General features: G+C 41.8%; 2 protein-coding genes across 3 annotated transcripts; both read left to right on the forward strand.

Annotated features, from left to right (window-relative positions):
- On the forward strand, positions 95 to 2,292 carry LOC110433326. 2 transcript variants are annotated; one of them, XM_021455193.1, is made up of 2 exons: positions 95 to 799; positions 1,698 to 2,292. In XM_021455193.1, the coding sequence occupies exons 1-2, from the start codon at positions 278 to 280 to the stop codon at positions 1,773 to 1,775; spliced, it is 600 nt and encodes a 199-aa protein (XP_021310868.1). In that variant the 5' UTR covers positions 95 to 277; the 3' UTR covers positions 1,776 to 2,292. The 2 variants fall into 2 exon arrangements, with proteins under 2 accessions (XP_021310868.1, XP_021310869.1); XM_021455194.1 differs by lacking the exon at positions 1,698 to 2,292 and adding an exon at positions 1,343 to 1,694.
- On the forward strand, positions 14,702 to 19,332 carry LOC8060097 (phosphatidylinositol:ceramide inositolphosphotransferase). The gene is made up of 12 exons (XM_002456593.2): positions 14,702 to 15,093; positions 15,177 to 15,266; positions 16,737 to 16,823; positions 16,909 to 16,977; positions 17,517 to 17,597; positions 17,676 to 17,747; positions 17,840 to 17,900; positions 17,969 to 18,071; positions 18,187 to 18,282; positions 18,361 to 18,407; positions 18,488 to 18,648; positions 18,843 to 19,332. The coding sequence occupies exons 1-12, from the start codon at positions 15,067 to 15,069 to the stop codon at positions 18,921 to 18,923; spliced, it is 975 nt and encodes a 324-aa protein (XP_002456638.1). The 5' UTR covers positions 14,702 to 15,066; the 3' UTR covers positions 18,924 to 19,332.

Below are 20,309 nucleotides of genomic sequence, written 5' to 3' on the forward strand. Positions count from 1 at the left end.
TCAGGCTCTCTTGCTTCTTTTTTTGGTTCCCGTTGCTTCAAGGGTAAGGAATCGCCGTCTTCAGGAAAGAGTACTATCACTTTATTAGTTTTGGCTGCGGCTTCATTTCATTTTTGGAGTGATCGGTTCAGTGTGGTTGCATGATTCAGTTATTATTATTATGCAGGAAGAACGGGGGTGAACAGAACAGGTGGGTGTTGAGCTCTCTCTGGCTCTCGCTATCCCCACCCCCTGAACCAAGTCTAGTTTATGTCGTTTAGTTGCTTAACTTGGCGGCATGAGATTCCTTTATTCTGGCTTACTTGTTGCCATCGAAGCTAACGGGTCAGCTGCCACCAAAGAATCTGGCGGTGGCCGGGGCTCCGGGCCCGGGATCTTGCATCTCCGTGTCCATGGCCCCGCCATGTCACTGTCCCCTTCTCCCAGCCGGCCGGCCCCCTTGGCCGCGGACAGCGATGCCTGTGAACTCCGCGTAAATTTCCCTGCATTTTTTTGGCACGATGCGTCAGAGTCTTGTTTACCCCAACAGGTCGCTCTGAATCTTCTTCGCTGGTCCCTCTCCATCACTCCGTGCGAGCGAGCGAGCGAGCGAGGCCGCCGTTTTCCGTGGCCCTCGACGCAACGAGGTGCGTGGGCGTGCGTCTGGCTCAGATTCCCGTTTCGCAGCGGATGGCCGGTTGCTGTCGTCCCGTCGCGCCGGTGGCCTGGCGCTTTGCCTCTTTGCTCTTGGTCGTTTGTGCTGCTCGCCGACCCGGTCAAGCTGAGGAGGCCATGGATCGCCTTTTATCTCGTCGATAAGGTAAGTCTCAATGCATGTTTTATGAGAATGTTATACATATTAAATAGAATGTTACATAAGAAAAATTGCTGACTTAGCAGGGTCATTAAATGAAGGAGTTTCATAAGATGAGAAATGAGTTTCATCCCCATGAAACTCTTGTGACTCGATTACCTAGTTTATAGTCTTGGTAACTGTGCCATAAAACTATGCATTGAGACTGGCCTAAGGTTTTGTTGAGTTCCCAATTTTTTTAAAAAAATATCCCGCCACATCAAATCTTGCAGCACATGCACGGAGAAAAAAAAACGAAAGTTCACACAAAAAAATTACGAGACCATGCGAAAAAAAATACAGAAAAATTTACAAGACGAATCTTTTGAGTCTAGTTAGTTTATGTTTATATAATAATTATCAAATAGAAACGAAAGTTCTATAATATCCAAACACAAAAAAATTTTACAAACTAAACAAGGCCTTAGTCAGCCGAACTCCTTTCGTTTTTGGCCAGAGGGACTTTCCTTCCTTTCCTTCTGTGGCCTTGAAACGAATAAACACTGACAGAGCGAGTGACCGACGGAGGGAGGGCGTCGTGGCATGTCAAGAATCGAGGCCAAACATCATCTTTCTTTTTTTCCGCCGGTGAGCAAAGCCCCCCAAAAGGCTGGTGTTTTGATCCGTATCTCTTGGCAGTGGCAGAGCTGTGTGTGTGGCGCGTCGTGTGTGATGAATCAGATTTGTCCCTGCGGCTGGCTTTTGCAGATGCTTATCGTACTTGCGAGGGATGTAGTACTCATTTTGTAACAGATACTTATGAGGCAACGCATTTCCCTTTGTTTCAGCGTCTTTTATTGGTGGAAATCCTGCCGCATTTTGATCACACTTTTGGAAATCTCAGTAGCCCATGTGATTGCAACAGGGAGGGAGAAAGAAACTTGTGCCGCATGGAGGTCTCAATCTGGCGAGCTTTTTTGTCCCCGGACTGATGAGTCGGTAGCTGATCGGGAACGGGACGCATCGTCCGCTCCTGTGACCTAGTACAGTATTCGCTTCGCTTCGCTCCGGTACGAGGGAACGGTCCCACCGTCCAGGTGTTGGAAAAAAAAAAGTGTTGCGCCCATGTGGCCGTCATGTTCTGGGAGCCGATCCAGCAGCGGGCCGGAGCCGGATGGTGGCACGGCTCACCACCACACCACACCAGTCGTCCCATGGGTCTCGCTCGGCTCGCTGCTGTCACACCGGTTGCGTGGTTGCACTCTCCGTGTCTGCGATTGCTCTTCCGTGCCCGTTCAGTCCTGCACAAATCCTTTCACCCCTGCTTTGCACCAGTTTGCGTGAGTGGTACGTGTTAACGGGTAGTACGTACAGAGCGCATGGTACAGTAGTGTATACGGCCATATTTGAATGACTGAATCTACGGAGTACGACGCGGGTGGCGTGATGTTACGTATATGTACTGCAGTATACATAAGGCTTTGTTTTAATTCCACCCAAAATTCAAAAACTTTTCAAGATTTCTCGTCACATCGAATCTTTAGACGCATGCATGAAGTATTAAATATAAATAAAAATAAAAACTAATTACACAGTTTGGTCGAAATTTACGAGACGAATCTTTTGAGCCTAATTAGTCCATAATTGGATAATAATTACCACAAACAAACAAAATTGCTACAGGGTCCCTGAAAACATTTCGTGAAGGAACTAAGGGCCTAAAACGAAAAAAATGGTACTGCGCGACACAAAGTGCACAGTACATACATACAGAATTCAAAACCCTCTGGCGGGTACTAGATGGATGCTTCTTCTTTTTATATAGTACGGAGTATATGAACGGAGCGGGTGGGTGGATGCTGGTACAAAATTCAAAAATCCCCGAGAGCAGCAGCATCAGCAGAAGAATGCATCTGTCAGGGAATTTGAAATGGCCAGGGCGGGCTCACCATTGCAAATATATATATAGGCCTTGTTAGTTCACCTAAAAAACCAAAAAGTTTTCAAGATTCCCTATCACATCGAATCTTTCGGCACATGCATGAAGCATTAAATATAGACGAAAATAAAAACTAATTGCACAGTTTAACTGTAAATCACGAGACGAATCTTTTGATCCTAGTTAGTCTGTGATTGGACAATATTTGCCACAAACAAACGAAAGTGCTACAGTAGCGAAATCCAAAATTTTTTTGCATCTAAACAAGGCCATACTCCCAGTTTCCTAAACAAAGTCAACTAAGATTATGCACCACTGATGCGGGATCAGTAACCTGTTTATGTCAGAACCACCTAGCGCCAACCATGCGTGGCCGCCGAAAATTACCCAAGCAATTTTGAATTGAGGCAAGACAATTGGAAGATTTGCGCCTACTTTCTCACTGACAGCTTTAATTCTTTAGTGCCTAGCATTTACTTATTTCTTCTCGAGGATCAGGTGTACTAACTAAGGCCTTGTTTAGTTCGCAAAAATTTTCAAGATTCCCCGTCACATCGAATCTTTGGTCGCATGCATGAAGCATTAAATATAGATAAAAATAAAAACTAATTGCACAGTTTATCTGTAATTTGTGAGATGAATCTTTTGAGCCTAATTACTCCATGATTAGACAATGTTTGTCAAATAAAAACGAAAGTGCTATAGTAGCCAAAAACTAAAGTTTTTGCCAACTAAACAAGGCCTAACGGTGGTCAAACTACTGACAATAGCCATCAGCTGCTCAGCCAACACAGCTGTGACCATAACTATTCATTCTATTTGAAGTTATAAGATTTTTCATGGTTAAATTAAATTCAGTTTTTTATCAACAATTCATCTCTTTGCATGATTTTTGTGACATTAAATTGCTGTTGCAAGATTCATATTGAAAATTACATACATATAGAGTCTTTTATATATCACATAAATAAAACATAGTTATAGTAAATATCAAAGCCTATTTTTGCACGCCTTGTAAAAAAACTAAAAGGCATATAATTTTTTTCTTGATGATTTTTCACAAAAGAGAGAGACAAGACAATACATGCATGGAAACAAACAGAGACACAAGGGCGGAGCCTAGAGGTCAACTGAGGCCTTGTCGTGGGCTCGATGCGATGCAAATTTTTTGAGTTTTGACTACGGTAGCACTTTCGTTTTTATTTAACAAATATTGATCAATCATGGAGTAACTAGGCTCAAAAAATTCATCTAACAAATTACAGGTAAACTGTCTAATTAGTTTTAATTTTCGTCTATATTTAATGCTTCATGTATGCAACCAAAGATTCGATGTGACAGAAAATCTTGAAAATTTTTGTGAACTAAACAAGGCCTGAGGCCAAGGCCTCCCTTAACAAATCAACATTTTTTTATTTAATATGTAATTTAGTATCTATATTTATGTAAAAAATAAAAATATAATAACGATAACAAATCTTTGACATTTAATAAAATTTTAGATTTTAATAAATGCATACTAATATTTTATTATATTTTTATATTGTACTGTGCTTAAATAGTATTCGTACAAATTATAAGAGGTTTTGACATTTTTAGATTCATGATTTTTAATATGTACTCAATCCATCCCAAATTGTAAGTCGTTTGACTTTTGTAATATCAAGTTTGACCACTCGTCTTATTCAAAGTTTTGTATAATATATCACTTTTTTTTGTTGTGTATTGGTTTATTAATAAAAGTTCTTCGAGAATGACTTAAAATTTGACAATATTTGCACAATTTTTTTGAATAAGACGAGTGGTCAAACTTAGGGTAAAAAAAGTCAAACGACTTACAATTTGGGATGGAGAGAGTATCTAGACATAATATATATCTTGGTACGTAGTAAAAGTTATGAATTTAAAATATCAAAACGTCTTATAATTTTAAACAGAAAAAGTAGGTAATAATTTGGTGGTCATAAATACTTTGTCACAATAAGCTTTTTTAGCTATTGTTATTATATTGATTCATTTTTTTACTGTTAATACACTACAGACACAACACTCACATATATGCATGCTTGTACAGTAGATTCTTAGATTTGTAGGTCACCACGTTCACCTTGTTATCGACACACATAATTGTTTACCTCGATAAGAATAACATTATTAAATCATCAAATACTATTATAAGTCTTGAAAAAAATCTAGGAAAGTACTAGAATACTATAATTTGCGTTGATGACTAAGGGTCAAGTTCCATCGTACATAATGTTCTATAGAGGAAGTACAGTACTCGCGTACTACCTGTATTGCACAAGCATCATAATTTTGGAGCAGTATTGCACAAGCGTACTACCTGTATCCGGCGGGACCAGTAGTGACAGCAGATCGGCAAGGGAACGTATAGAATCTAGCGGTACAACCTGTATGTCGTTGAATTTTGGAGCCTTTCTTCTCCATGTTTCCGCCGACGGACCGTTGTCCAGCTACTACAAAAAACCAAGGATACGATACTCTGAGCAGCTGCTGACATGGGGATGGGGGGGTCTAGAGAACCGACATACCGGCACTCAAGATGGCAATGGGGACCCGATCCCCGATTCCCCGCGGGGAATTCTTCCATTAGGGGACGGAGATGGGGCGAGATTAATCCCCACGGGGATGAATTTAGTAGGAAAACTATCTCCGTCGGGGATAGCGGGGACGGGGATGGTTCGCTGTGCCCCGACCCCGATCCCCGCCTACCCGCCCCGCGAAGCATGCAGAGGCACGCGAAGCTGAAGGCACCGTCCACCAGCCGGCCAGGGTGGCAGGCCCATGTAGAAAGCCCATCTAAAAGCCTGAGTATAAATACCGCGAGCTAACCCTAACCCAACACATTCATTCCTCTTTCTCTAGGACACCAGCCGCCACTTCTTAGCCAGTGCGACTCACGAGTCCGGCGCCCTACGACTCCGACTATCCATGCTACTCCGTCGCCGGCCAGACCTCAAGACCACTTGTTGGTCCACACGGTGAGGCCGTGGGCAGCGCACAGCACATCACGTCGGAGCTGCATGGACGCAAAGGCACCAACAAATCTTCAAATCCGATGCCATGTTCTAGTCCTGTAGATATCTTTGGGGTTTGATCCTGGTATTCTTTCATTAAAATATTTGGTCTCCTATCTCCCTATCTCCTTCTGTTACAACTCCTAGGATTGGATTCAAGCATGTTGCGTCTCCTACTCTCCTCGGATCTTCTGTATTTTTTTTCAAATTTAGCCATGCCATGGATTATTCAATCAATGTTGTTGTTTTGCTATCACTGTGTGCTGTGTATATTCCTATTGAATTTCTAATGACTACAATATTTAATTTAAGACACGATTTACACGGGGACGGGGATCCCCATCGGGTGCAAAATCCCCGCGGGGATCGGGGATGGGGAGAAAACGTCCCCCGTAATCATTCGCGGGGACGGGGACGGGGAGAAAATGCCTCCGCGGGGACGGGGATGGTGGAGTGATCCCCGACGGGGAATTCCCCGTTGCCATCTCTAACCGGCACCAGTGTGTGTGTCTCCGACGTTATATCTTCGATAAGTAAGGCTTTTCTAATTTTAACCAAGTTTTTTTAAAAAATTATTTTAATATTTATATCTTCAATTAGATTTAGTACGAAAATATATCTCATAAATATCAATATTTATGATATTTATTTAGTACCATAAATGTTTTAAATTTGGCCTGGTGTGTTATGGGGCGACGAGGATATGGGCCGCTCACCGCGTCCGCAGCATGGGGCAGCAGCTGAAGCTGCGGTTTTTCCATTCCGTTCCATCGCTGCCAACACAGCTAGAGAGCCTAGAGCCGAGCCGTTCGCGTGTGTATATAGCACTGTAGTCTACATGGGTGATGAATCGAGAAGCTTCTGCCGGCGACGGCGACGGCGACGGCTGTTTGGCTAACCACTTCCTTCAGTTGGCAGTCGCCATACTTTTATGGAACGGTATCAGCGTTCGCCTCGTCGTGCACTAGAAAACTTGGCGCGGCTTTGCCGCGCCCTCGTTGGAGCAACCAGCCAGTGAGAACAATGAAATGGTTAAAGTTCACCTCCTTAGAGATCGGGATATGATCGAGGACACGAGCTATAAATTTTTTAATATATAGGACCAACAAAGTAAATATCATACATGCTGATGTAGCAATGTGATATTTTTAGCAATTGCGAGAATGACTACGAACAAGCTGAGAGAGGGCATAAATGATCAAAATTAATTGGAGGTTGCACCGACATTGTTTGATCTGTGAGCGATGTGTCGGTGAAAGGGTTCACTATAATTAATAATTGATAATTTATTAGCACTCAAGATTCCATACATTTAAAGACCATTTGATCTCTGCAACCTGGAATTCTAGAGCCTTTTATAATTAATAATTGAACCTGCTAACATGTTCCATATTTTTAGGATAATTATCCTATTTGGATGTTTTGACATATTGAAAATTTTAAAAAGTTGTCAATGGATGTTTCATTAATCATCGAAGCTTCCAACTAATTCGACTCACTGTATGCTTCTATTGAGTAAGGAAGCATTCAGAGAAAGAATAGGAGACATATACCTTTATGCTAGCAACATGTCCTTTGCTGGGTCTACCTTCTTACTAGGACGCAAGGTACAGATCAAAGGAGAATGGCCAAACATTAGTTGAAATTATTTTTCTATAACAAGCAATGAGGGCTTTGGCATGGCAGCGCTGTGTATTTCTGAATCAAGCAGCAGAGGGGTCCACCTAGGTCAATATTAATCAGTAATTTCTCGTCTGAAGCAGAAAGCGGTGGACCTTATAGGCCTTGTTTAGTTCGCAAAAAATTTTCAAGATTTCCTGTCACATCGAATCTTTAAACGAAAATAAAAATTAATTACACAGTTTACTTGTAATTTGTGAGATGAATCTTTTGAGCCTAGTTACTCCGTGATTGGACAATATTTACCAAATAAAAACGAAAGTGCTACAGTAGCTAAAAACTAAAATTTTTACGAACTAAACGAGCAATCTCCTGAGGTGATCTTCTATGAGATGAAGTTATCTAGGTGGTTCACCAGATTATTAGTCGACATTGGCAGTCTAAACCTTCAATTAACTCCAGCAGTGGGAGATATTAAATTCTGGTGCAGTACGATTCACATTCCAGCTCCTATATAAATGACTGGGATTAGAAAGATTAATCAAAATATATTACGATGTATATTGTGATTATGGGACTGGTACTGAATGTTTGATTCATCGACAGAAGAGGTTTAGCAAACAAGCATGTTGAGGCGAAGCGGCATTTCATCGAGCAGATAGCGGACATCCAGGAGCAGCGGCGAGGGACCCCACGCAGAGGGCTATGGGGGATGAAAGATTGAAAGGGCGGGTCATCTGGTGTGATGCTTACCAGTGGAAGGAGGTGGCTGCGCATCCATTGGTTTCTACCTTGATCGTCCAGTGATCACCGGAGGAGGAGCCTGGATGCGACGACGGAGATTGTGTGTTCGTGCTGCTACTGCTGCGCTTGATGGAGCGCTACTACTACTATTTAGTGCTGCCCGAGAGAAGGAATGGAGCTCCCCGGCCGCCATGTCGCTTGGCCGCAGTGGAATTCGCCGTGGGGAACGCCTACGCCGATGGCCTGCCGCCACCGCATCACCCACAATGCAGCCCTCTACCCGAGCGCGAGCGAACATGTCAACGCGCCACGATTCCGCCATGATTCCATGACGCTCGGGAGATTTCAGGTTAGAGTCTTGGCAATTGAACTGGCGACAGCATCCGTGCGGCTGGTTGCGTCTTGTCGCGCCCTTGCTGTCGCCCGCTCTCCGTCCGAGGGAGCACGACGGGCCGAGAAAATTCACGAGCCATCGGATGGGCGCAGAAGCGGGTAGAGACCCAAACCGATCCACTAACGGACGAACCATGTTGCTTGTCTGCCTGATCGAGTGATCGGACGGCTAATGGGTTGACGGGCGATGTGGCCCGATTCGTTGCTCGTCTTTTGGAATTGGACACGTGGCCAAATAAGATGCAAGATTGTGTGGTGCTGGATTCGTTAAGTAAGGCCTTGTTTAGTTCCCGAAAAATTTTATAAAATTTTTCAGATTCCCCGTCACATCTAATCTTTAGACGCATGCATGGAGTATTAAATATAGACGAAAATAAAAACTAATTGCACTGTTTGATCGAAATTGACGAGACGAATCTTTTGAGCCTAGTTAGTTCATGATTGGACAATATTTGTCAAATACAAACGAAAATGCTATTATTCCTATTTTGCAAAATTTTTTGGAACTAAACAAGGCCTAAAGATGTGCCATGACGCGCCGACGGACACCGACACCTGTCGTCGCGGCTCGCCTCTAAGGGCACTCACAATGCAAGACTCTATCACAGAGTCGAAGACAGTTAATTACATACTATTTATGGTATTTTGTTGATGTGGCAGCATATTTATTGAAGAAAGATGTAGAAAAAATAAGACTACAAGTCTTATTTAGACTTCAAGTTCACATTGTTCGAGGTAATAAATAACTTTAGACTCTATGATAGAGTCTGCATTGTGAGTGCCCTAACCCATGTGCCGTACTCTCTGGTTAATTAACCCATCTGCTTTTGCCGACGGGCCAGGGTGCCCGGTTGCTTAAAATCCGTGATTAAACTTGGAGGACCAACAATCATTATTATCGATCTTGCTCCCGTAGTTTTTAATCACTGTAACGAAAAATCATTACAGCTGCTCCCTCCGTAGTTCCATTTTACCGTCGTACGCCGCCTCATGTGCTGCCTACTTCATTCATGGCGCCCCACGGAAGAAATTAATCCTTCAGTGCGTGCACCACAACTCACGAGTCACGAGCTTGTGCCCTTAAGGTCTTGTTTAGTTGGCAAAAATTTTGGGTTTTGGCTACTGTAGCACTTTCGTTTTTATTTGACAAACATTGTCCAATCATAGAGTAAATAGGCTTAAAAGATTCATCTCACAAATTACAGGTAAACTGTGTAGTTAGTTTTTATTTTCGTCTATATTTAATGCTCCATGCATACGACCAAAGATTCGATGTGACGGGGAATCTTGAAAATTTTTGCGAACTAAACAAGGCCTTAGTTAGTACACCTGATCCTCGAGAAGAAATAAGTAAATGCTAGGCACTCAAATTAACTGAAGGCATGGATTGCTCGTTGCTGCCGCCTCGTTGGTCGGGCCTAAAAGGCCATTTTTGTCATGATGCCTTCATCCAGCACCAGCACCGTTCTAGTGCTGCTTGCTCTAGTGTGGTCAGAGGCTGTGAATGTGATGCGAGGCTGTCAGGCTGGCATGCTGACTCAGATGCTTCACACAGACGGAGACGGGTCGGCGCCACCGGCTGTCACGACTCACGAGGCTCTAGACTCGGCGTTAGCTTCAATTTATCAGCCGAATCTATAAGTCATTTAGTAGTTTTTTTTCTCACAATAAATCAGCTAACAGTACTTTTGTTTCCTTTTTCTTTTATTATTATTTATTATTATTACTACTATATAAGAGGAACACACAATCTTGTTTTCTATGTGGATATAACTATGATAGCGGAGTAAAGGGAAACGCTAAATTTCATCAAAGTGTTTTACCATGCTCCAACACGTGTAGTTACCTTAGATCTGTATCAACTATCAAGATTCGTAGTGAGTACACCTTAATGTCGTTTAAACCTTAGTTTTTTTTCCCCAAATCGCAGCGCCACAAGTGCTATGGTGAGTATAGTGCAGCCACTTGCACATGTACCTACACACGCCTTACGAATGCACCTCTATAGCCACCTCTGAAGGATAGAGAGTGAATGGACCAACAAATCTTGAGATTCACATGTTACCCATATAAGCAGGACCGGTGAAATCACCATACTTGTCCGTATAGTCACCCTCGAGAAGAGAGAACAATTGTACATAATTGACTGCGTAAGCTATCCAGCTTTGTTACCGTGTTGCGATTGCAGCCATGGATGACTCGCACTCGCCGAGACATCAAGTATATTTTTATTTTTTTCTAGGATGACGGCAACCTATCGCATCTACTTGCAGCTAGGCACGATCCCATCACGGCCCAAAATCTTAGTAATTTTGAAGGACAGGCAAAAACAAGGGGCTGAATTTTTAGGGCCAAGGCCCATTAGCACTATTGTTTGCAGCCCATCGTTACAGCATTAGAAAAAAAATGGTTACGAGTACCTCTTACTAGATTGGGCCCTGGGAATGAAACTAAGTTAAGCACGTGAGGAAAGTGGTGTATGGGCACTCACAATGCAAGACTCTATCACAGAGTTCAAGACACTTAATTATATATTATTTATGGTATTTTGCTGATGTGGCAGTATATTTATTAAAAAAAGAGGTAGAAAAAATAAGACTCAAAGTCTTATTTAAACTCTAAGTCTATATTCTTCGACGTAATAAATAACTTTAGACTTTATGATAGAGTCGAGTGCCCTTAGGGCACTCACAATGCAGACTCTAAATAAGACTTGTAGTTTTATTTTTTCTATCTTTTTCTTTCAATAAATATGCTGCCACATCAGCAAAATATCATAAATAATACATAATTAATTGTCTTAGACTTTGTGATAGAGTCTTGCATTGTGAGTGTCCTAATGAAATGACACCCTCCTCTCAAAAAAAATGACACCCATTTTTTTTTTTAAAAAAAAGTGGCAATGACCTTTCGGTTCCTCGCGTACTTGTGTGGATCTTAAGTTCTGAAACCAGCAGAAAGTTGTACAACTGGATGGTGCCATTACGATTTTGCGATGGAGAGAGCATCAGCACAACTGCACGTCGGCGACGCTGATGTCCTCTCGCCTTTCCCACCTGAAAGCACCGGCCGGGTTCGAATAACGGAAAGACGGGGGTATCCACGGCGTCCGGCACACGCACGACGGGCGCGTACGACACTACTGTCGCCCTGGCTCCCGTCGCTCATGCCGTCGCCATGTGTGGGCATGCGAGCCCTGCACCGCCAAATCAGTGCCGGCACGCACAGCACAGATGGGCGCGCGTGTATTAAATACTCGTGCTCCTACGCGAGGAAATGCGCCGGCCAGTTGTAGTTTGTTTAGCATCATGATCGCGTCGTCACATTGCAAGGACGGGGCCGCCCACCTCAAATCCTCAATGCCAATTGCCACGGTAGCACGGTGTCGGTGTATTGGATCAGCTGGATCGCGCCACCTGTAGAAGAAGAATGAGAGTTTGGCATCACGGGGCTCTCCTCTTCAGATGCTGTTTTTCCGCATCGCGGACTTGTTTTTTCTAAATTTTTTTACTAGGTTAATGAAGTATTTTCATTTATATTTGATTTGATAATTATTATCTAACTATAAGTTAACTAGATTTAAAAATTCGTCTCGTAAATTATAGATAAACTATATAATTAATTATTTTTATCTCTATTTAATGCTTTATACATATTAAAAAATTCAATATGCTAGAAAATATTGAAAATTTATAGAAACTAAACAAGCTGGCCAAACACCATCTTCTGAATGTTCCGGGTTTTGTCGTCTTTCAACAGCCGTGTCGATGAGTTCAATGTTTCTTCCGGGGAAAAAAACGGCCTTGTGCATCATCAGCGTGACGGTTGCGTTCCGCGGATAAAACGTGTGTGCTTTGTGCCGGTTAACCGGCACTTGATGATGACAAGGTTTCTAGGTGACGTTGATGGGCCTTGCAAAGCTTATAATTCTCTTTGTAGAACAGTGGATGGTGACACTGCCACCCCTTATATTGTTTACTCCGTATCTCGTTCTCAACTCGAACTAGAGACGCAGAGAAGAATTCACATTTGCCTTGAAAAGTAGGAACGGACAACGTTTGGGGTTGCACAATCTCCCTCGATCTCTTTGTTAATTTTCTGTGGGCTTTCTCGTGGTAGGATGCGGCTGTATACTTTGATTAGTGTATGGTTGGATTTGATGATTGAAGGTTGACTCACCATCATGTAAAATGTGAAATGTCGCACAACGTAGAAGTTGCCACCAAATATGCAGTGTTCGAGTGTCGCAAATTCAAAGAAGGGGTTTGATGCTCCATCTGTCTCTGTGCACGTATACTTAAAATCTCAAAACCGGAGTTTTTCTTAAACTCATTTCTAAATCATCATTTGAAAAAGTCACTTGAAAAGTATTTTGAATAAAAAATTGTTCCTGATATCCTGTGTGCGGTGTAGAAATCTAGCTTTGTTCTTCATCTTTGGCTAGGGAGGAATCTGGAATAGAGGGTGACAATATTTAAAGATCAGTTAAAGTAAGAGCAACTTTAAGAGCAATTTCTAAACTCACTATTTGAATAAAAACGCTCTATATAACCTTCCAACTTTCAATATTTTTTTATATCTTGTGTGCATTCTAGATAGTCAATCTCGTTCTTTATCTTTGGCTATCGAGAAATCTGAAATGGAGGATAATAATATTTGAATATCTAATTGAAGAAGTTGTTAGATGACATTTATTGCTAAATCTCTCTCCATTAACATAGAAGGATATACAGAGACTCTTAGAGTCGCTTTTAGAGTTTTTTCTCCCAATTAAATATCTTTTTTATCAATTAGAAAGGATATATGAAGATCAGACAAGAAATAAAGAGTCTTTTAGTTGCTCTAAAAAACTAACTATGCTAATATGGCGCCTAGCAAGAATATATCATCATGGATCACAAAAATCTCATATATATGGACACACACACACACACTAATGTAAGCGAACGAAACAATTAAGGGTCTGTTTGGATACACATGTATTCATCTCAATCTATACGTGTTGAAATGGATTAGGACAAAATTAAATTAAGTTTCATTTTAATTCACGATAATACATATAAAGAATATATATGTGTATCCGACAAGGTCTAAGGAAGGCAGAATTTTTCCGAATGGCTATTTCTCTAGATGAACGGTACGCGTTGATCAAAGCTTGGTCTGAACATTTGAAAATCGTTTTTAGCTTAGGGAAAGCAACCTGTCTACATGGCCACATCCTTTTTCCTTTCCGAGCTGTATATGTCAACATCTGGTGTTCTGGAAGACTGGGTCCCGATCCTGTACGCTGTCGACGCTGGGAACCGTACAGCTTAGCATTGGCCCCGAATCTCTGGCCCAACCGATCGAATTAATTATCAAAGCATCAACTGCCATTTTTTTTCCTCTCATCAGGCCTTGCTTAAGTCGTTGGGATAATTTTTTTATGTGTAGCATTTTTTTTGTGTTTAATAAATTATTATTTAATTATAAACTCATTAAATTTAAAAGATCTATTTAATAAATTATAGATAAACTATACAATTAATTATTATTTTTATCTATATTTAATATTTAATATATATATCGTAAGATGCGATGTGATAAATAATTTTGAAAAAAAATTAAATTTTAGAAGGAACTGACAAGACCTCAGTCATGACGATGGACTGGGGCCTTGTTTACTTCCAAAAAATTTTGCAAAATAGGAATAGTAGCACTTTCGTTTGTATTTGACAAATATTATTTAATTATGGACTAACTAGGCTTAAAAGATTCGTCTCGTCAATTCCGACCAAACTGTGCAATTAGTTTTAATTTTCATCTATATTTAATACTCCATGCATACATCTAAAGATTCTATGTGACGGAAAATCTAAAAAATTTTGCAAAATTTTTCAGGAACGGCCTGGATGAATGAAGGCTACGATCCGCCGAACAAAAAGGGGGAGGGATCGTGGTCTCGTGGATCAGCCAACGCGGCTGCCAGATGCATAAAAAGGGCAGCGATGGGCGCACATGGAGGCCACAGCTCGCCAGTCCACCGGCTGCTCCTGCCGTCCTGCAGCTCCTCCCCTTCCCTCGGAATCAACGCGGCTGAGAGCAACCGCAACCGCCCCGATCGAACTGGCCGACTGAGCCCACGGCTTGGCTTTTTACGAAAACGCCCACAGCCCACTGCCCCGGCTCCTTTTCTGTTTTCTCCCGAACTCGAACCCACACCCTCCCCGATTCAAACCGTCGCCGCCGTCGCCGAGAGAGTCGTGAATCCTGACTCCCCCAGCGGCGGCCTGCGACTGCGACCAACCCGTTCCCCAGTCCTCTCGCCTCCGCAGTCCGCATTTGCGCCCATCCCGTCCCGTCCCCTCTCCCTCGCCGAGGCCCGTGAGCTGAGCAGCCTCGGGAGGGTCGTCGTCCACCCGGCCGCGGCGGCGGCGGTTACGAAGCGGGGAATTTCGGCGCGGGATGCCACGATCCCCGCAGTGATGTGCGGATCGGAGGGAGTATGGGTGTGACCCAGTCGGGAAGTAGTGGAGACTGCTGGAGGACTAGGGCCTTGAGTGGGAGCTGCGGCCACGACGATGTACGTCGCGCGGGAGTCTACCAAGGTCTCGATTCGCTGCTCTTATCCCCGTATGGTTGCTGGGTATCGCTCGTGAAGTTTTACTGATCGGTGTCTGCGTCTGCGCAGCTGTGGAGGAGGGTGTGCGCGGAGACGACGGCGGAGCTGCAGCTTCTGTTCGAGAAGTGGCAATTGCTCCTTGCAGGGTTGGTGTTTCAGGTGAGCTTCCTGATCGATCTCGGTTGATTGTGCCTCCTCTGTGCATAACCATGAGATGTTAGCGCGTTCGCTGGGTGTCGACACTTTTTGACTTGCAGATGGCTCAGCCTGTTATTTTTAAAATTTTCAGTTGGCTCTGTTAAACTTAGTGCTCAATTCTGGGGCTGTCGTCATTTGACTGATGATTACTGTCCAGGTTGTTGTCAATTGAAACGAGAATACCTCCTCTCCAGTTTATGCTATGCTATTCTATGCTAAGTTTAGTATTGAATAAAAATATTTGCTCGAAATCACTAGGTGCTAATTTGTAGGATGTTGGTTTGTTATTGATAGACGAGGGCATATATCCTGTAAAATTGGTTCCATGATGTGCCTACTGATATATGTTGCATGATGTGCGATAGTTGAGAATTCACATAAGTGGTAGAAGTATAGGGCCAGCTCTTCATCCAAATCTTTATTCAGGTGAAAAGCAATTTATCGTGATACACTTTATCTTACGGATTGTTACCTTTGCCTTATCCCATAGTTCAATGTATGGATACGTTATTGACCTCTGGAAATATATCGTAAATTGCCTTTTGTTCTCTTGGTTTTTTAACTCTTTATTTGTGCCTTCAAAATACATGTGAATAAATAATGCACCATTGCACCTAACTAGTAACTACCTGTCTACCTAGTTAGCAGGGTTACCCCAAGTCTTCTTGAAACTACTTTTGTTCTGCATATAAACTGGGTCTGTTGTAAGTTTTCTTTAGGCGACTATTTTGCTGTATTTTATTGAAACAAATAACAGCACCTGTCATGTAAGCTATAGGAAAGGAAATAACAGTCCTAGATGTCGATAGAGATAGGTTACCTTTCTAATGTGGAAGATATGTATATTCAGACTTCCTATGTCTTGACACTTAAGTTAACTGAGCCATACTATTTTGTATCCTCCATTCTCTTTTGGCTTAGCCCTGGCCTGTATGATGTATCCTGGCAATCTGCCTTGGCTGCTGTATTTTCTCTAGTCAAAATTTTGAGAATTTAGTGTAGGAGGTTCTAGAGATTCTAAACATCTCTATTATTTAAACGTAATTTAGGCCTTTTGTGCTTGCCTGATCTGTTTGTAGCTTATCTAAGCAATCTGCATCCCTCTTATATCAATTTTTTGTTTTCACTACAAGACCTTCTGGTGCTTCTATTGTATTACTGTTTTGCACTATGCTTCATTTGATGCGCCAAGAACTTTCTAGACCTCAGTAGAGACTGGGTTTTCTCTGTGCACAGTTGGTAGAACTGACTTCTTTAGTTCGATTGATAAGCAGCAAAGGAACACACCAGTTGTCTGCTATATAATGTTTTTCAGGTTGAGGCTGCCTTGTAGTTTTGCATTGTCTTCTCAAAATTTACTTCTTAACATATTTTTATCAGTCAATAATCGATGATTTATGAGATTTATGCAATCATTTTGCCTATAACTAGTACATCCATGGATTGGCTGCTCGGGGAGTACATTACTTGCATCGGCCCGGACCACTGCTCCAGGACTTGGGATTTATGGCCCTTCCAGTATGTCATCTGCCTTTATGCAGTTTCATGGTCATAAAATAATACACAATATTAATTTGTTTTGTGCCACACCTCCATATGGCAGGAGCTTGGCCAAGAGAAAGGTTATCTTAGTGAGACCGTATTCACTTTCATCTTCATTTCCTTTCTGTTGGTAGGTGACCTTTTACTTTGCAGTTTATCTGTTTGATGTTGATTACTTGTACCATGAGTGTGTGTGCATTTAATGCTGAAATTAAACAACATATGCTGCAATCAGACTCATTGAGCAGTAAAATCAGAAGTGGTGGTCATGTAGATTGATATGTCAAACCTAGTAATTTAGCTTAATGTGATTTTGCAGCATGAAGACCATGTGCTAATTAATCACGGTATGAAATTATTGGAACCTACAGTATGAGTTAGCTTTAGTTAAATTCGATCTCTCGTTTTGAGAGTACTCTTGTTAAGGTTAGATGATAAGTTTCATGTAAATTTGTAATGTCTATACTTACAAAATGATTGTTAATGTTCTGTTACACTAACTTTGTTTGTACTCGCTCTCCGCGTCCATTGCATAATTTCCTAATTTTTAATGCTATTTTTCTGTAATGGCATGTACTAATTTTATTTTTGTATCCTCATACTTATGGTTATCACGTTTTAGTACCTGTTTGAGCCATGGTATGTGCTAATTTTCTTTTTGTGTTGCAGTGGAGTTTTCACCCTTTTATTTATCATAGCAAACGCTTCTACACAGTTCTACTATGGCGAAGGGTGCTGGCATTTCTAGTTGTAAGTTTGATTGTCCTAACTTTGATTCTGTATAGATTGTATCCATGTTTCAACAAGTGATCATAGTTTCTTGTCCAGGCTTCACAGTTTTTAAGGATTATGACATTCTATTCCACTCAACTTCCTGGCCCCAATTTTCACTGTCGTGAGGTAACCTGATTTCTCATTCTAGCTAAAACATATACTTGTGAACACCATCGCTAACAAAATTATTCCAAACCATTTACCTTTTGCTTTCATAGGGCTCAAAACTGGCCACTCTCCCACCACCAAATAATGCACTTGAAGTGCTCCTGCTTAACTGTAAGTTTTCTGTTGTTAGCCTACTGTTGTGGGTGGAAAGTTCTGTTGATTCAAATTGTTCCTTGCAGTTCCTCGTGGAGTGCTTTTTGGTTGTGGTGATCTGATATTTTCATCTCACATGATCTTCACCCTAGTTTTCGTGCGCACATACCATAAATATGGCTCAAACAGGTACGGAAATCTATTGTGGTGATCATGTGTGTTACCCCGTGTGTCTTTAATGTAATTTGTGACATTTTTCATATTAGTTCCCCACGAACTCAACCTTGTCAACATGTTCTTCTAGGTTGATTAAGCTCCTTTCTTGGCTGATGGCTGTAATTCAGAGTCTTCTTATAATTGCTTCTCGCAAGCACTACACTGTGGATGTTGTTGTTGCTTGGTAGGATAAAACCTAATTTCAGTGATATGGTTATCTTGGAGTACCATTTGCCTTCCTTTTGACAGTCTCTTTCCACAGGTACACTGTTAATTTGGTTGTGTTCTTTATTGATAAGAAGCTGCCAGGTACAATCTTATACCCTCCTGTTTCATGTAAATCAGCCATATGATGCATTCTGTAACAAACTTTTGTGGTAATTCTGCAGAAATGCCAGATCGTACAAATGGATTATCTTTGCTTCCAGTAAGCATAAAGGATAAAGACGGCAAGATGAAGGAAGACCTCCATAAACTTGAGAAGGACGGGAGGATGATGGATGAGTTCCATAAATTGTTAAATGGGAACACTGTCGATGCTACAGATTGGGTACTATAGAACATTTCTTATCACCTCAGAATTTCTGAATTATAGTATAGTAAATGGTTTTGGGTACCTTTCAATTCACACAAATTTAAAATGAACTGTTATATTATATATCATTACTTTCGCAGCTCATTACATCATAAACTTGTGCTTTTGGTACTGAGTTTTCTTGATATATCCTTTTCTGATTATTTCAGCGGCAACGAGTGCAGATGAATGGAAAGCATGGAGAAGACACGAACCACACTGTCTCTGATGCCACCCCTACTGGGACATGATGGGTAGCTTTTCTTTGTTATATTGTCTAAAACATCCACAGGGGAGTCTGCGAGGAAAAAGAAAATTGCGTCCTGTGCCTTTGTATCACTGTATATGAAAGGCTTGTCAGGTACCCGCAAGGCTGCAACAGCATTTTGTTCTGCTCTCCATGGCACGATTGACAGATAAATTAGGTGTTGAAGATTTGAAGTCGTGGTAGAAACTGTAATAGATTCAGAATCTCGTGGCTTTTCTCAGAGGCCGCAGCCACAGTTTTGCATCCTTAAGACTTTTCAGAACAGATGATATTAGAGAGAGAAATTGATGTTTGATGTAAATATCAATTAGATTCATCTAGTTCTCAATCCAAAAAAAAAACCCTATTCATTTGTGGTCATGAGTAATGACTAAGTTGTTCAGTTCGCGAAATTTTTTTGGGTTTTACTACGGTAGCATTTTTGTTTGTATTTGGTAATTATTGTCAAATATGGATTAACTAGGCTTAAAAGATTTGTCTCGCAAATTATTTTTTATTTATATTTAATGTTTCATGCATGTGTTCAAAGATTCGATGTGATAAGGAATCTTAAAAAAAAATAGAAACTAAACAAGACGTAAGTTATGCTGATGGGTAATTTAACGTGAGAAATCGCTTTTGTTGGAGCCCTGTGATACCCCTTTGAATGTCCAACCACAACTTCTCGTGGCTGACCCGGGCATAACGGGATAGACCACCGTCCACACCGGGCTCACGTAAAACCTGAATGGCTCACCCACTCACGGGTAAAGCGCTCTAAAGAAAAAAAAAAAAAAGGGCAGCGCTTGACTGGAGATGCCGCGAGACCAGCGGATGATGCAAAGCACATGCACTGCGTTCCGTGCACGGAGCTTCTTGCCATGTGACATGGCCGGTTGGCATTTGCGGCGCTTACCCATACCCATGTCGGCGCAGCCGTGCAGGTGCGTGGCCCGAGTACACTGAATGCAATGCACGGCTTTGTGAAGCGATATATGGCAGCTCTGCTCCAGACATCTATCATCAATAGTCAATAGTTGCAGTCTGAATCTCTATGAATAAATTGCTTTTGCGCTTGTGCTACCCCTCCGTGCAATTGCAGAAATCAGTAATGTTGCCAACTTGGCAAGCACATACAGTATCTTTGAAGAAGATTCATCTGAAATGTCGTGCAATTAACAAGTGCTGATTGCCGTAGCTCGAGTGCATCTTCCTTCAATCGCGGCAAGCGCATGTTACTGGACGCAACCCCACGTTTGGCTATTTGGAGCTGGAGTAGTACATCGATACTAAATATTTAAACCCGCGGAACCTGATGCTGCCGTTTGCGTAGGTCAGATCCTACCCTCACTCAGATCAAACCATCGAGTGGCTATGATAATTCATAACT

Source organism: Sorghum bicolor, chromosome 3 (assembly GCF_000003195.3).
Source record: "Sorghum bicolor cultivar BTx623 chromosome 3, Sorghum_bicolor_NCBIv3, whole genome shotgun sequence".
Lineage (NCBI taxonomy): Eukaryota > Viridiplantae > Streptophyta > Magnoliopsida > Poales > Poaceae > Sorghum > Sorghum bicolor.